Below are 16,019 nucleotides of genomic sequence, written 5' to 3' on the forward strand. Positions count from 1 at the left end.
GAAGGAGGAGGCAGGTTCTACTACAAACTACAGAAAGGAAACAAAAGAATAGGAAAAGTAGAATAGAACATAATTCAGAAAACCAAAATATGAAGTGACATGCAAAAGATAACCAAAAACCCCTTTATCCTGTTTGGGGGAAATCGGAGGATTGGCCTAGAAAATGGTAAATATAGTGCATGTTTTTAAAAGGCAGAGAAGAATGGAGCTGGTGATATTTAGACCTCTGTCTTCTAGAAGAATTTTGAAGCAAATAGACAATTTTTGCCTCCTACTTAAGAACAAATTGTGCCAAGTTATTCTAGTTTTTCTCCATACATAGTTCATGGCCATTATACAGAATAAAAAGCAACAGATGTCTTGGATCCTGGTGTGGGTTTTTTAGCATACGTTAGGACATGGTCTCTCATAACTCTCTTTTAAAAGTAAGAAGTGTTGTGGGCAGAGAAGTTTTGGAGAAGTTATAAGCGTGGAAGCAGGTAGGAGGAGGCAGATGTGTGCTTTTTGTCTAATCTAGTTTTCTAGCTGTGACATAGTGAAATGAAGATCAGATAGAAATAATCTGCACATAATACAGCTCTGGAAGGGCTTGTAATTTTTTTGGAAATTACTGTCAACACTTGGGATATTCTGCTCAAAAGCAAGAGGTGACTTGGGGTGAGGAAAGGTGGAATATAACAGGTGCATAAGGAACCTGAACAGCAGTAATCAGTTCTTCAGACAAGAACAGCTCACCATTCTGAGGTCTGATATGCACCTATAAATGTATAGAGAACCTACTAAAAGGAAGAAAACTACTTGCCCACTACGCTATTAAATAAAGAACAAGGACAAGCTAGTTGTGGCAAGCTAGGCATTAAGTGTAGCTTGCTAGTAGCACCCTATTTTTCTTTTTTCTACAGTAGCTGTGGAATTTCCATATAGGAGAATGTTGGCAGTGTGCATGTTAACTTGGGCAAATACATGTTAGAAGAGATGTAGTTGGCGCTGCACAGGAAACGGCAAAATGGTCTTGATTGCTTAGACTCTGTTCTGGACCTACTTTTCTGAATCCGTAAGAGCAAAGGCTTTGTTTTGGAGTTCCTATACAAAAACATGTCCGAGTCTTGTATTAGTGAATTACTTTAATGTAGATATATTTAACATTCAAATACTTTGTTTTCTTTAAACTAACTTTGACTGATCTGTCAATTACTGCAGGACAGGTAGCCTGGAAGCGGGCAGTTCGTGGAGTGCGAGAAATGTGTGATGTCTGTGACACCACAATCTTCAACCTTCATTGGGTCTGCTCTAAGTGTGGCTTTGGCGTGTGTGTGGATTGTTACAGGATGAAGAAAAAAAGCTTACATGAAGGTGAGAATGCACATTGCTGCTTTAAACGAAGGAGTAGAGAAAGAAAAGAAAACCTGTGTTTTGAACTTGGAAGTCAATAACAACCTGAAACAACAAGACGATAAGCCTTCCCAACAAAAAGAACATGTTGTAGGCCCATAGTTTCATATATCAATAACAGCAAAATATGTAACTTTCCAGAGGAGGATGAAAGATGCACTAATAAAACAATTAAATTGTTTTGTTTTACAGATGATGACTCGGATACTTTCTCCTGGTTTAAATGTGTGAAGGGGCAGGTACATGAACCAGAGAATCTAATGCCTACGCAAATAATTCCTGGAAAAGGTATTTCATATACTTGATGGATATGAAAAATTCTGTAGGCTTTTGCTGTCTTTTCTAACTTGTTGATACTGTACTGAGTGAGGGGGTGGGTTTTCTTAGTAATAAAGTTAGTAAAAGCTTAGTGTTTATTGCCCAAGGACTGGAAACAGCCTGTGTACTTAGTAATATTTTATCTTTGACCTTTACAAAGACTTAGCTAAACTTTTTGTTTAATGATGAACTGTGTTCGTGTACTATTGTTTACCTCCATAGGCTACACAGTTTCTTAAAAAGTCTTACTGAATGCTGGATGCCCTGACTACATGTGAGCTCACTAATGACTCTTTTCCTTCAGCTCTCTATGATGTTGGTGATATTGTTCACTCCGTAAGAACAAAATGGGGAATAAAAGCAAATTGTCCTTGTGCAAATAAGCAGTTCAAGGCGCTATCAAAGCCAACTCTAAAGGAGGATTCAAAACAGGTATTGCTACTGCCTCGTGCTATGTCTGTGTAGTATAGGTTTGCCTCAGTCTCCTACTTGACATATGTGGAGCCCACGGTAATTGATTTTGTAGGCATGCTAATCCTGACCGCTACTGATAACCCCACCATGTAGGTTTTACTTCAAAATTTATATTCAGTATTTGTCTTTCTGGTTTGTTTTTTTGAGTTTTGGGGAAAATGTCATTGTGTCCCTTTGACATGCTGATGCCTCAGTAAGTGACCTATTCTTGAAAAACACTCAGTAAGGATTTTTTTAGAGCAAAAATAGGATTAGATTGACAGAACCCTTAAGAGAGGAGTCTTAAGAATAGACTAGTGGGAATGGTTGTGAAGTTGTAGGCTATCCCTTGGGTCCTGGAGATGCAATACATACAGCATCTAAAAGAATATGCAGGGTGGAAGACCACTGAAATTCATAAAAGAACAAACCATGAATAAAATTGTGAGGGGTAGAGCAGTGAGGAGAAGCACTGATTTCTTTGAGAATCCTCGTAGAAAGTTTGCTGATCATTATATTTAAAAAACAAACAAACAAAACCAACACCATATGTTTATTTGTTAATGGCTAGTATTTTTTCATTTTTGAAAACAGAGCACAAATTAATGGCCTAGTTTTGCAGCATCTTGCAAGAAACCAGTTTTAATTAAGTAATTTTAATTTTGCTGTGTGCTTATTTGTAAACTTACTTTGAGGAAAATATGTTAAATGTGAGAGGCAGGCTGAACCTGATTTTGGTGTTGGTAATCAACAGAAGAGATAAAAGATACTGTTAAGTGTTAAAAGTGAGGAAGATGCTTACATGATTCAAAAGTTAGCCTACAACTGACTAGCTTCAGTATTCTGTTTCTCAAGATTTCCTCTGTGACCCTGGACAAAGAGCTGCATTGAAATTTATCTATACCTCTCTGTAAAATTAGGTACTGCACTGGTTGTGTGAGGATAAGCTTGTTAGTTTGAAGCATTTTATGTTATATTATAGTTGGAATCCTTACCAAGCATTAGAATTTATTAAGAGATGAAATAAAGAATGTAGCAATAAGCAGACATAGGTACAGAATAATTTCTTGACTGGGTAATATTTGAGCAGACAGAAGAAATCTAGCCAGTCACGCAAGGATCCCAGGCCAAAGCAGTAGTTCTGCTTAGTCTGTTACCTAGAATCTCCAAATAAGTAGGTGGATCAGCTGCACAGGAGATGTACAGCAGTCCTGTGCTTGGATTGTGCTGGCTAGCTGGTGCTGCACTCATATGTGTGCGTATTTTAGACCTGGCAGGTGAGTGGACTTCTGCTGCCTTTCAGGGTAAAAATTTAGGAGCACTATGTATTTCCGTCTACTGAGCTAGACCTCCAGCTTAGCCCTGATCTGAACGTTGGCTATCCCTAGGGTTGCAAGTGCATGCTATTAAAACCACATTTGGTTCCCAAAGCAGTCCCAGAAAATGCATCTGGGAAACTCAGCTTTCTGAGCTTGTCTGGAGGGGTGATGTCTCTGTTGCCTGCTGTTAATTTTGTCAGGAGATCCCGAATCCTGCTGCGCTGTCATCTCTGGCTGAAACTGGGATGCAATGCTGACCTCTTGTGGAGATCACATGTTGTTAGAAGGGACAAACTTTTTTTTTGGGGGGGGGGGGGGGGGGTGGGGAATAAAAAAATGAGTCTGGATGTTATTGCTTGCTTCCCCTTTCTGAGTGTGTTTGTATCTAACAGAGTTTTGATTTGTGGTTTTGTTTTGCTTTGTTTTTTCAGAACTTGGTACCTGGAGAGAGGACCAGCCTTCCACATAACAGTTTCGCCCCAAGCCCACAAGTCACTACACATGATCCTCCTCTGAAGTCACCAGTTGGAAGTAAACAAACTGCTTCAGTGAATACTTCTCCTTCATTAAGTTGGTTATCAAATCTAACAAGTGGAAACGTGAATAAAGAGAACAAAGGTATGTGCAGAACCTGTGAAGAATAAACACTTTGTGGCTATTTGTCAGAAGATTATAGATCAGACCCAGCAATATCTTATGTTGAGAATGTTATAATCTGCCTGCTGGGATGGGTGTTCAGTGCCTGTCAGCTGCAAAACTGGTCCATGGCAATGATTTAGAGTAAAACCTGACAGGGTTAGCGCTTTTTTTTTTTTTTGAAAGCTGAATTAATACCTCATTCGTGCAAGTATTCTTGAAAATTCAATTTGAGAATGTGTTTTCAGACGTGTTTTTAAAAACTTTGCAGTATTGAAGAAAGTAAAAGGAGTATTTCATCCACACGTATTGAGGGGAGGGGTTTATTTTTATAAATATATATATGTGCATATTTATGTGTATGCATATAGAAGTATCTCGTTACCTTAAATAAAATTAATCCAAATCATATACTTCTCATTCAGAGGATTAATTCTTGTTTCATTCTCAGATGTGTTCTTTTCTTCATTTCAGAGAAACTCCTCATACCTATTTCAAAGAATGAAAATAAACCTCTTCAGCCACTCCCTACTTTAGCCAAGCCTTCTGCAGCCCTGCAGACATTCAACAGTGCAATATTAACACCTGTGAGCAACAATAACACAGGTTTCCTCCGGAATCTGTTAAACTCTTCTGGAGGAAAGGTATGTGAAAAATTTCGTTTTACAGGTTTGAGTTGATACCAGCCTTAGACTATTGTTCTAAACCTGTGAACAATTACCACAAATGTTTATTGCAGTAAGTAAAATTCTGTTTTCATTTGGGAAAAAGGACTTAATTTAGTTTCTGTGTTGCTCCAGTTTGTGCTTTCTAGAGTAGCAGCTTAGTGGCACTATCAGCAAGTCTTGCTTGTTGAGGGACAGGGGACTGACTGATAAAGCAGCTTAATTTACTTAGGCTAGTGTGTGGCAGGTGTATTAATTGGCATGTCCATTTGACTCAAAAAATAAGCATCAAGGAACTTAGAATGTTTTTCCCTCCATCTTTGTGGTGGGTGAGTGACTTTCTCATAGTTCATTTGCAGACTGGTTCACTTCAGATGTTCCTGGGCTTTGTTTGCTCTTATAGATATGACTTCAAAATGGTGGGGTAAAACATGGCTTTGAGAGTTCCTTGGTGTAACTGCATTTCAGTTCTTTGATATAAAGAAAGTCCTGTTCCATGCTGTATTTCATGGTTTTCTGCAGTGTTGGTGAAATGTAAATCGGAGCAGAACTTCTTATGCCAGAATGTCAGCAATGGCATTGGCATTTAATGATGGTGAGTTTCTAGGCAGCAAAGTTCTGCAGATTTTTGTTTCTATGCATGATTGTGAGCTCAAGTGAAAAATTTTGAAAGTGGCAACTATCTTAAGTCTGCAGGACCAGGCAACAGAAAAGTACACCACTGTCTTTTTTGTTATTTTTTCTTTCTTTTTATTTTTTTTTTAAACCAGACAGACAATGGACTCAAGACTACACCCAAAATCCTTGATGACATTTTTGCTTCTCTGGTGCAAAATAGAACCATTACAGACTTGCCTAAGAAGCCTCAAGGACTGACTATAAAGCCTACAATAATGGGCTTTGATACGCCTCACTACTGGTTATGTGATAACCGCTTGCTATGTCTTCAAGATCCCAACAATGAAAGTAATTGGAATGTCTTCAGGGAGTGCTGGAAGCAGGGACAGGTAAATTTTTCTGGGTTTTCAGTTCATGTGCTTTGCCCTTTAATTGAAGTGTGGGTACAAATTTACTGCAATGATAAGCAATGCTCAGCCTTCATAAAACGTACTACACTAACAGTTAAATCCTTGGATAAAAGGATGTATATTTTACTATTTGAAATCAGTTTCTAAGCATTCTGCTGAACTTAAAGCTTGTATAAAAAGCTGTCTCACAGTTTGAAATAAAGAATGATCAAATGCATGGCATAATTCTGGTAAGAGGATTTATTTTGGAAAATACAATGTTTGCAAAGTGCCTGTGTTCACATGCTCAGTACATTTTATGCATTACCCTGTTCTGGTTGGAATTAGAATTGTTGGTGTTTAATAATTCTTCAGAATGTATTACTCTTCTTCACAGCCTGTAATGGTGTCAGGAGTGCATCACAAATTAAATGCAGACCTCTGGAGACCTGAGTCCTTTAGGAAGGAATTTGGCCAACAGGAAGTAGATCTGGTGAATTGCAGGACCAATGAAATCATCACTGGAGCTACTGTAGGGGATTTCTGGGATGGATTTGAAGATATTTCAAGTAAGTACTGTGAGTTCTTGTTCCACCATGTAAAACTTTCAGCAGCAGTAATTTTGCCCTAGCATGAATTTGTCATCTTTAAGCAGTGTAAAAGATGTTCCAGGCTTTTTTTTCATCCTGGACAGTGTGTCTGCAATGTATTCTCACCATGTATGTGGGATGGTGGACTGGATCGAAACTGCCAGCCCTACAGAGGACTGTCCTTCAAAAGTATGTTTGGCTGCCTTTTAGTCTTTTGGGGAAGCATTCTGGGAAAGTCTGGGATCTTCCTAGTAAGTAGGTTCACCTGTCAGCTTTTCTGCCCACCTCACTGAAACATAAAAGAGCGTGTGTAGGGTTGCTGCTCACAGGATAATTGGGTTTTGCTTTTTTAATTTACATGTGTCCTTTGTTCCTAAGGAACTAAAGTTACTTGGTTTAAAAAAAAAAAAATCAACAAAAAACCCTGCAACACACACACACCCCACCCCCAAGGAAAACCCAAAACCACAACCACAAAGGCAGGGGAAAGGAGATGAGCATGAGGTTTGGTGCTGTTTTCACTCGTAGGTGGAAACAAACTTTTTTCAGGAGCACTAATACTTGCCATGGCTTCTGGAGTTCTACTTCATCTGTTTGTGTGATGCAAACTTTATGGAACTTGGTACTTGGGGCAAGAAGAGTGGGAGCTGGAAGGCTCACTTGCACCTTTCTTTTACTTGATCTTTGAAAAGATTTGGTTCTGTCATCAGCTACTCTAACATCAAATACAAGACCGTTGCCTGAGCTAAATTGTAGGAAGTGTTTGGGCAGGGGAGCTGGCAAAGGCTACTTGTCTAGTCTGAAACCTCCTGTCATCACACATTTGTCACGGCAATAATACCCAACTGTGGTGTCAGATGAACTTGTTTGTCTTTAGTTCTAAATCCATAGTTGTGAAATGAACATGATTTTAAACTAAGATAAAGATTTCTTTGTTTTGATCTTTTAGATTTTTGAGTTGTACAACTGTTAAAACCTAAGACTTGTTAATATTTGACAATAGGTCGCCTGAGAACAGAAGAAGGAGAGCCAATGGTGTTGAAGCTTAAAGACTGGCCTCCAGGAGAAGACTTCAGAGATATGATGCCTTCCCGGTATGAATTCACAAAGAAATTGTTCATCTGTGTGGTACACCCTCAGAATAATGGAATGCTGTTACATTTTGACACCTGCTTCAGCTTTGAGAAGCAGTTGGTCGCGTGTGAACAATTTTGTGAGATGCCTGACATAGCTTGAAATGCTAAACAAGTTTTATCATAAATTTTTACATAGTTCGTTGTATTTATTGCCAGGTAAAGTGAGTACCTAAAATTGCTAATGATTGGTTAAACTTTGGAAGCTTCCCAAAAGCCTGGGTCATTTTGAAATCTAAGGTTCTGTTGAAGCTTATTTTTTTGCTAAACGTTTTTAAGTATTCTGACTTACTCTGTTTGATATTAGTTGAGATAATTACACAAGGAAATAGCATTACTCCAGAGCAGTTACATTTATTTATCTGCTATATTCCTATATCTTGGTTGTTCTGTTCCTTTTCATGGTGTCCAGTAAAACCCCTGGTAGAAGGAGTACAGGTTTTTGACTGGAGAAAGCTTTTGTTGCAGTCTGTTTTAGTCTGCTGCTTTTAATCAGTTCTTAACATGAAATGTGCTGTTTTAATTTAGGTTTGATGATTTGATGAAAAATATTCCATTGCCGGAATACACTAGGAGAGGTGGCAAGCTCAACCTTGCCTCTCGACTTCCCAACTATTTTGTACGACCAGATTTGGGCCCTAAGATGTACAATGCATATGGTAAGGAATCTCTTTCACTCCAAAGGTCATGTTGACCACACATTCAAATTACAATTTACTGTGAATTAAATGAATCCTTGTTGTTGTAGATAATATACCATTGATATGAAAACCAAACTTTGGCTTACTTACAGGTATTAGTGATATCCAGAGCATTGTATGATTTTATTAAATGTTTTTTGTCCAGGTGGTTTCAAGTCAATAATACTTATTTCCAGTCTTCCAAGCAACTTGCTCCACATGTACATACACCGCCTCTCTTTCCTGGCCACATATATCTGTTGTTTGCTGTTTCTGGCTGTATTGCTTTCGTTAATTCTCCTTTTTGGGCTGTATCGCCTAGTTTTTAATCTCTTCTTCAGCAGTTCTTTCCATGGCTAGTTCATCTGCTGTTACTCAGAAGGCATTTAAAACTAAGCCTGATCATGGCCAGTAAAGAGATCCTGGCTAGTAAACGCTGTAGCAGCTGCCTTTTAGAGTGAAACAGAAATGCTTTCTGAGAATGCTTTATTCTAAACTGCTGTAAAACCCTTTTCTAGCAGGACTTAAACATAACTTTATACCTAGCCCGTATATATAAGATACAGATCACTTGGGAAGACACAAACAAGATGGGGCAAGGTTCTGGATGTAAAGTTTATTGCTGTACTGGAATTATTTGCTGATCAAAGTAAAAGCTCTCTGGTCCTTTCAAATAGTGCTGCTGAGAGTGGCATAAGGTTTCTTTCTGTCTTACTAATGTACCTGCTTTTTTTTTTTCTTCTCTTTTTCCTTCTCCCAGGCTTAATAACACCAGAGGATAGGAAATACGGCACAACAAATCTCCATCTGGATGTGTCTGATGCTGCTAATGTTATGGTTTATGTGGGTATCCCCAAAGGCCAGGCTGACCAAGAAGAGGGTAAAGTCTTTATGTTCTGGGAGGGTATTTCTGGTTGGAGGGAATCTCCTTTAGTGTAACTGCTCATGTTTACTCTCCACAGAAGTACTTAAAACCATACAAGATGGCGATTCTGATGAATTGACAATTAAGCGTTTTACTGAAAGTCGAGAAAAACCTGGCGCTCTGTGGCACATTTATGCTGCTAAAGATACAGAGAAGATCCGTGAATTCCTTAAAAAGGTAAGCCGTTCTGTATGGGCTTGCAAATACGTATCCGTGGACAACTCTTCTCCTTTCTATCCCAGTTGTTCTGGAAACAAATGTACTTGAGTTGTATTCAATGCAAAACTACTGTGCCATGAATCTTGTAGGATCTGAGGAGGGTAGGGAGTTGAAGCTTGAAGTTATCCTCTGTGTAGATGCATCACTTTTGCCTACACTTCTTATAGCACGAGTAATGTTATGTAACAAATAGCTGGCGTAGATTTAAACAAAACCACAGTTTTAATTTTAAACTAGATCCTTCTTAAAAGCATGCATGGGAGATGTTCTTGGGATGTGTCAGAACAATATGTGGTACATAAAGTTCTTCCTTGTTCTCTCCCTTTTCCTACATTTCTTTTTCCCCATACCTTTATCAGGCTTGGATTAAGGGAATTTTCAAGTGATGTTTTCATGGGAGTTAAAGGTTTAGTAAAGATGGGATACTGTATCCAAAAGGGCTTGTTTCAGTGTTTAAATTCAGGAAAAAAAATGGTCCAGAGTTCTTGTTGGTCTTAATTCTGGGACATCTTTGGTGCTCTAGAAGTGGAAAGAGCTAGTACGTTGATGTTTAAAAGAATAAATGGGATGATCTGAACAACAGTCAGCCTTGTTGGCCTGACAGCTGTTTTGGGCAGAAGCTTAGAGAGGCTACAGCAGATCTAGTATTAACAAAGAACAAATTTTATACTTGATAAAACATGATACCAAATTTGGCAAGTGTTGGCATTTTGAGTTTTGATGTGCCTCACACCTCTTCTTGGTCCCTTGTAGCATACTTACCTGCAGGTGTGAGGCTTTCAGCAGCTTGTCTGGGAGTAGAAGCAAGCTGTTTATCTCCTGCCCAATAAGTTTTGGGGCTATAGTCCTGGGTGTAAATGATTGCCACAGTAAATTGGATTTATACTGGAACTTTTTGCAGAAATCTCTCCCCACAGCCCTCAGTTTTCCCTTCTAAAGTGCTTGTTGTGCCTCCTAGCCTTGTATCTCCTGAAAATCTAGTTTGCATCCTCTGTTTTGGTCAGCAAGCACACTGGCTAGTGCTGGCCTCGGGGCTGAATTCCACACTCGGTAGTTTCCTCCAGCTACAGGCTATAGTAGTGTAAGAGTATTGATCCATATATGATGGTAGTTCCCACTGAACACGTGAGTCACTCTGCCCTTCTGTTTCTTCTCGCTGTAAATTGGGTTTACTTGCGTTTCCTGCGTTTGCATTTGCAACGCATCTGTAAAGCGAGAGGGGCTGAGAAACGATGAAGCCTTGACAAAGTAAGGACAGAACAGGAATCCAGAGCTTTCGTTGTGTAACTCTTTTATACCTGAACCCATGGTGCAAATCACACTCTGGCACGTGTCTATGTGGAACACCACGGATAGGTCTTGATTGTCCAGTAAGACTGGTATATGGTGATACCTGTCAACTTCTGACTTTCCAGGTTGCAGAAGAACAAGGTCAAGAAAACCCCGTCGACCATGATCCCATTCATGATCAGAGTTGGTACTTGGACCGATCACTAAGAAAACGCCTTCATCAAGAGTATGGAGTTCAAGGCTGGGCTATTGTACAGTTTCTAGGAGACGTAGTTTTCATTCCAGCAGGAGCTCCGCATCAGGCAAGGACCAGGGAGACTGTTACAGCCTGGCCACTTGGGCAGCCTTCTGAGCACACGGCTAATGCTTGTTTGTTCTCTCTAGGTGCATAATTTGTACAGTTGTATTAAAGTTGCAGAAGACTTTGTATCCCCAGAGCATGTCAAACACTGCTTCTGGCTTACTCAGGAATTCAGATATCTGTCGCATACGCATACGAACCATGAAGATAAATTGCAGGTAACTCACCAGTGCTCCAGATGACCCCTGCTCCTCTTAACCCTTTCAAAAAAAATCCCCACCAACAACCAACCCTCACCAAACCTGTAAGGGGACGTGTTCACACAACCCAAGTTGCTTTCATGTTCAGATCAGCTTTGATGCATTGGGTCTCGAAGAGGAATTTCAGTAAGTTTTTTGAGTTGTTACAGCTTTTTAGTAGTTTTGAGGAAGCCTTCTGAAGCTTCTCTCGAATTGTTTTCTTCTTCAGTTTCTTTTGTTTTCCCTTGAGCTGAACTCGCAATACTCAGGCCTACAGGGTGTCAGTTTATACCCTGTTAGGATGAGCCTTATTTTCACAAGTTAGTGATGTGCGTGAAGGTCGTGCAGGTGAGGGTGTTTAAGCTGGAAGGGAGCTGTGTAGGCTGTGGGGAGGTGGGAAAGCTGTGCAGGTGTGTTCTCTACGTCAGTCTTCCGATGTGACCCTAACCATGCTGTTACTCGTAAAACTAAGCAGCTGCCTTTTCCTCCTAGGTGAAGAATGTGATATACCACGCTGTTAAAGATGCAGTTGGGATACTGAGAGCTAACGAATCCAGCCTTAGCAGACCGTAAGGTAGAAAGCCTTAACCACACACTATGAAACAGAAGCGTTGGCAGCTGTTTTAACTACTCAGTCAGGACCTCTGTGGACTTTGAGATTATATGAATGTTACCTCATCTTCCTTTCAGCAGTACCAGAGGATCGTGGTACTATGTTCTGTGTATTCTTCCAATGTTTACAAACCTGATATGTATATGTAGTAATATGTATGGACTGTGGCATACTGTGAATGCTCGGTTGCAATAGAACTTTATATGGAGTTGCTCTCCGAACTGTACAAAATACCTCCTATAAAACTGTCAGAAACTATTCCAAATTACTCATTTGAAAAATATTACTCAAGACATTGTAAAGCTCCAATTTTTAAAATTTATTTTGGGGTGGGAGGAAGTAGGGAGTCACCCAGTTTCATAACCAATTTACATAAAAATAAGAATGCAGTTCTGGAATTTCACATTAACATAGAACTAGCATTTAAAAGTAGCTTTAAGCTATTGTATAGTAACATAGAGATGGGGGTTAACCATCTTTAGGTAAATGTATTTAAATTTCTAAATGTTAAAAAAAGCTTTTAATCAAATGTCCTCTGTTTGAAACTGCTCTTTAATTTGAACTGATGTTTGATTCTCTGGTTTTTAACACTGAATGGTCTACATAAAATTCTTCTATTTCAAATATTGTTCCTTGCCTGGCTTCTTCAATTGCCTCTTAAAAATGTAGTTAATTTGATGCAGTGCTTTGAAATGCAAAAGAAAATTATGTATCATATACTGTTTGTTAAAAGCATCTGAAGACTTAGGGTATGAATGCAGCGCCAGACCTGTTAATAGCTTTTTTTTTAGGTAACCAAAGTGTGACTTAGCTTGACTGCTGCTTCTCTGCCAGTACTATGGTCTGCATCAAGTCAGTTTTGCAGTTCAGTGGCACACATGTTGCTCCAAAATTGCTTGGAGAAAGACTGAAAACATCTTCATAAAGAGTCACAGGGGTCAAGAGTGGAAAAGTGTATCTCTGGGCTCATGAGATCAGCGGAGGTAAATGAACCTTTCTGTCCTTCAGCGTCCTTTCCAGCACTGCGATGCGCAGGGGTAGCTGTAGGAGGGGGAACCTCCTCCTTAACCAGAAATTACTTTTTCTGAACTCTATGTAACAAATTGACAACCTCTGTGCAAATTCCCCTCCCCATCCTACTTCACCTGCTACATTGAGCTCCCCTCCCCAAAAAAGAAACTTGCTCTTACCTATCCCTCAGGATCTGAAGTGGAACAGATGCAGTGACTTGTAGGAGTCTCTTCAGTTAGCATAAAGTGTGACAGGAGGTTTGTCTACTGCAAATAGGCGCCTCTGCCTCCTTCCCCTCAAGAAGCAGGCACCCAGCGCAACTCCAGCCGCAGAACAAACCCTCAGTGAAGCAGCTGCGAGGTGGCTGCCTCTGGCTCTGGGGGTGCCATGTGCAGCAGCCTGGCCCTGCCCCCAGGGCAGTCCCTTTGCAGGACAGAGCCGCAGGTCTTTTAGGTGACATGTACAGCTGGCTTTGCCTGTGCCAAGATCCATAATGCTAGGTGAGGAAGGGAGGCGCTGCTAGCTTCAGTTGTGCCTGTGTTAGCCAAAACCTCCCTCCAACTCAACGCACAGTAGTGGGGCTTGTTTCTAGTTGCTTCAGCTGGCTTTTCTAGGGAAGAGCAACACAGCCTTCATTTGGCGTTTTGTGCCTGAAGTAGTGAAGGGTCCCTGAAGGCAGAGCGTTAGCTGGATGTCACCTCTGAAGGAAAGGAGTCACACCCATCTTGGATGTGCACACATGTGTATGACAAGACCTGTTGTTGAAGTTGGATTTTTGGCCTTTCTCACCCATGTGCTGCGGTTCAGCCTGGGTTTCTTGCACTGTTTTCTACCCAATCTTACTGACTCTTAACTGATTTTAATTTTTTTCTGATCTGTCCTCCCTGGATTTTTAAGACCACAAGAAACAAACTGTCCCATTTGCCTGTTGCGTTTGGGGTGAGGATGGAAGGGCTCTCCCAGTGAGTGCCCAGCCCTGCAGCACCAGGGTTCCTGTGCCGGAGTTGGGGGTGGTGTGTGCCTTGCCTGTTCCTCTGCCCTTGCTGAGGGAATACAATTAGGTACAGGCTTCATTTTCTTTTGGTAAATCTTCCTTAAAATTATAAACTCTTTCATTTTGCCGATGAGGTTCTTGTGGCATTGACACAGCAGATACTTGCTTTGCAAACTGCCTTTTGTGACTCACAACACAAAATAATTTATCATTTCACATTAAGTTTTTTCCTTGAGAAGAGACACCCCTCTCCTTTGACCCTAAAAAGGTGCCATTTAGGCAGCAGATGGCTTTTCACCAGTTGCGGCTGGGCAACAGTGGGGTGATAGTACCCAGAATGATTAAGGAAAGGCGGGGATAGCTGCAGCAACCTCCCCTGGGGCCCGTGCTCCAGTGACTGACAAAATACCGGCTGGAAACCTCCGTGTAGCAACTGTCTGTAAAACCACTGAACTCCATTAACTGGGCTCGCAGAGGAGCAAAGTGGGTAACAAATGCTGCTCTGCTGCAGCTGCTCTCAGAAGGCCGGGGGGAACCTCGCTTAATTTTTACAAATCTTGAAAGACTGAAGGAGGTTATTACACAGGATCAGTCTTAGGGCCTGTTCTGATCCAGGGCAGGGGAAGCCGGCCGCTGCCTCCAGGGCTGGCAAAACTGCTCGCCACCCCCCGCCTCCACCTGCTGAGCAGCCACCACTTTCACATCTCTCCCTGGAACACACCATACCTGGACAGAGCAGCTATTTAACAGCTGCTCTGACTGAGAGCTTTTCTTTAACTATGTGCTAAAGGAGGGGGGGGGGGGGGAAAGTGGTGTTAGAAAACCCGAGGGAACTGCTATTGGTGGATATTGTTTGTGAAAAGAGCTTAAAGTGATGCAGATTAAACCGATGCACAGGAGTGAATGTTAAGAGCAGCTTTAATAAAATTCGTAGTGATTTCGAAAAACAAAGATACTACACCACTGGAGGTTTTGGGGAGCAGATTAAGCCGAAGTGCCTTTTAGGGAAAGATGCTACTTGGAGCTAAGAATGTATTTCAGGACTTCATATCTTAAAATACATAACGTTACACCACTATTATCGTTTCACCGCAGCCTCTCACAGGGGAGACAGCCTGAACAGAAAGCAGTAAGATAATCTCTATAGACTGCACTCCCCGAGAATTATATTACAGCAGTTTCTTAGGGAATAACAATCCCCAGGAAGAAAAAAAAAATAATATATATACATATTACATAAAGTATTCTCACATATTAAGTTTTGCATTTTGAAGGTAGGACAGAATATCCCATTGCGAAAAGGCAAACTATACACATTCGTTTCGTCCTTAGCTACGGAGGGTAGCTAACCGTGACTGCATCGCTTCGATGTCTTCCTCCTCGTCAACAGCAGCGGCCGCTCCCATGGGTTCGGGCTCTGGAAGAGCATCTGTGACTTTACTGGGTGCTTTACCCAAGGCCCCTGCAAACAACAAACAGGCTCATTAGTGCGCATCAGGTCTTCATTTAATAATTAGCAGCTTTCGGGCACATCAGAAATAATTCAGTCACTTTTGATAGAGATCACACACAAAAAATGTTTGACTCAATCAGCTGCTGGCTGATGCGGTGACAGACACTTGTCCACCCCTCCCCAAGCCTCTGTGCTGCCGGGGAGCTGGGGTGGAGGCTACTGCTCACCTGGGGGCTCCCACCGCCCGCCCAGCCAGGAAACAGGAAGGAAAACAGGACATGAGAAACCAGAGGGCAACAAGCCAGCGGCTGGGCATGAGGTACCAGCAGGGCAGGAGCCGGGGAGCTGCGCTTCCAGCCTGTTACAGCTCAGCACAGCTTCGGTACTCACATTCGTCACGCCGTGTCACAAGAACAAGCATTACTAAGTCAAACAGCTCAACCAGCAGATCATTACTTCATGAGCTGTAAGGCAGAAGCTGGGGGTTTGGGTGGGGTTTTGGTTTAGGGTTTGTTTGCTTGATGTTGTTTTCCCCCCAACAAGACACTAACAGCATTTTGCAGCCAGGAATCACAACACAGCCCAACACCCAAGGCAATGCAGCCAAGTTTAGCTCCTGGCTTCATGAATAACAGTATATCTAGTCAATCATATGAATTTCACCTTGTTAAGAGGATTCACTGTGCAAACACTGCTCTGTTAAAGCCTCAATTACAGAACTGCACAGGCATCAGCTGACACGCATTACTCATACTGTATTGACCCGCACTGGCCTCCTCCG

At 41.2% G+C, this 16,019-nt stretch overlaps 2 protein-coding genes across 4 annotated transcripts in view; one reads left to right on the forward strand and one right to left on the reverse strand.

The window, feature by feature from the left end:
• The window catches only part of KDM3A (lysine demethylase 3A), a 31,704-nt gene extending 19,300 nt beyond the window's left edge, over positions 1–12,404 (forward strand). For both annotated transcript variants that reach the window (XM_056341238.1, XM_056341229.1), the window contains exons 13-26: positions 1,201–1,353; positions 1,585–1,680; positions 2,015–2,142; positions 3,914–4,100; positions 4,593–4,762; positions 5,554–5,790; positions 6,188–6,359; positions 7,384–7,474; positions 8,042–8,172; positions 8,954–9,073; positions 9,156–9,295; positions 10,753–10,929; positions 11,012–11,146; positions 11,660–12,404. In XM_056341238.1, coding sequence (XP_056197213.1) covers positions 1,201–1,353; positions 1,585–1,680; positions 2,015–2,142; positions 3,914–4,100; positions 4,593–4,762; positions 5,554–5,790; positions 6,188–6,359; positions 7,384–7,474; positions 8,042–8,172; positions 8,954–9,073; positions 9,156–9,295; positions 10,753–10,929; positions 11,012–11,146; positions 11,660–11,740 — 2,018 coding nt within the window. In that variant the 3' untranslated portion in view covers positions 11,741–12,404. The remainder of the gene's footprint in view (positions 1–1,200; positions 1,354–1,584; positions 1,681–2,014; positions 2,143–3,913; positions 4,101–4,592; positions 4,763–5,553; positions 5,791–6,187; positions 6,360–7,383; positions 7,475–8,041; positions 8,173–8,953; positions 9,074–9,155; positions 9,296–10,752; positions 10,930–11,011; positions 11,147–11,659) is intronic.
• A 2,281-nt stretch (positions 12,405–14,685) lies between these two features.
• LOC130150356 (charged multivesicular body protein 3) overlaps positions 14,686–16,019 on the reverse strand; it is a 35,163-nt gene continuing 33,829 nt past the window's right edge. For both annotated transcript variants that reach the window (XM_056341277.1, XM_056341259.1), the window contains one exon: positions 14,686–15,247. In XM_056341277.1, the coding sequence (XP_056197252.1) occupies positions 15,114–15,247 (134 nt within the window). In that variant the 3' untranslated portion in view covers positions 14,686–15,113. The remainder of the gene's footprint in view (positions 15,248–16,019) is intronic.

The sequence above is a fragment of the Falco biarmicus genome, chromosome 1 (genome assembly GCF_023638135.1).
Source record: "Falco biarmicus isolate bFalBia1 chromosome 1, bFalBia1.pri, whole genome shotgun sequence".
In the NCBI taxonomy this organism is placed as follows: Eukaryota; Metazoa; Chordata; class Aves; order Falconiformes; family Falconidae; genus Falco; species Falco biarmicus.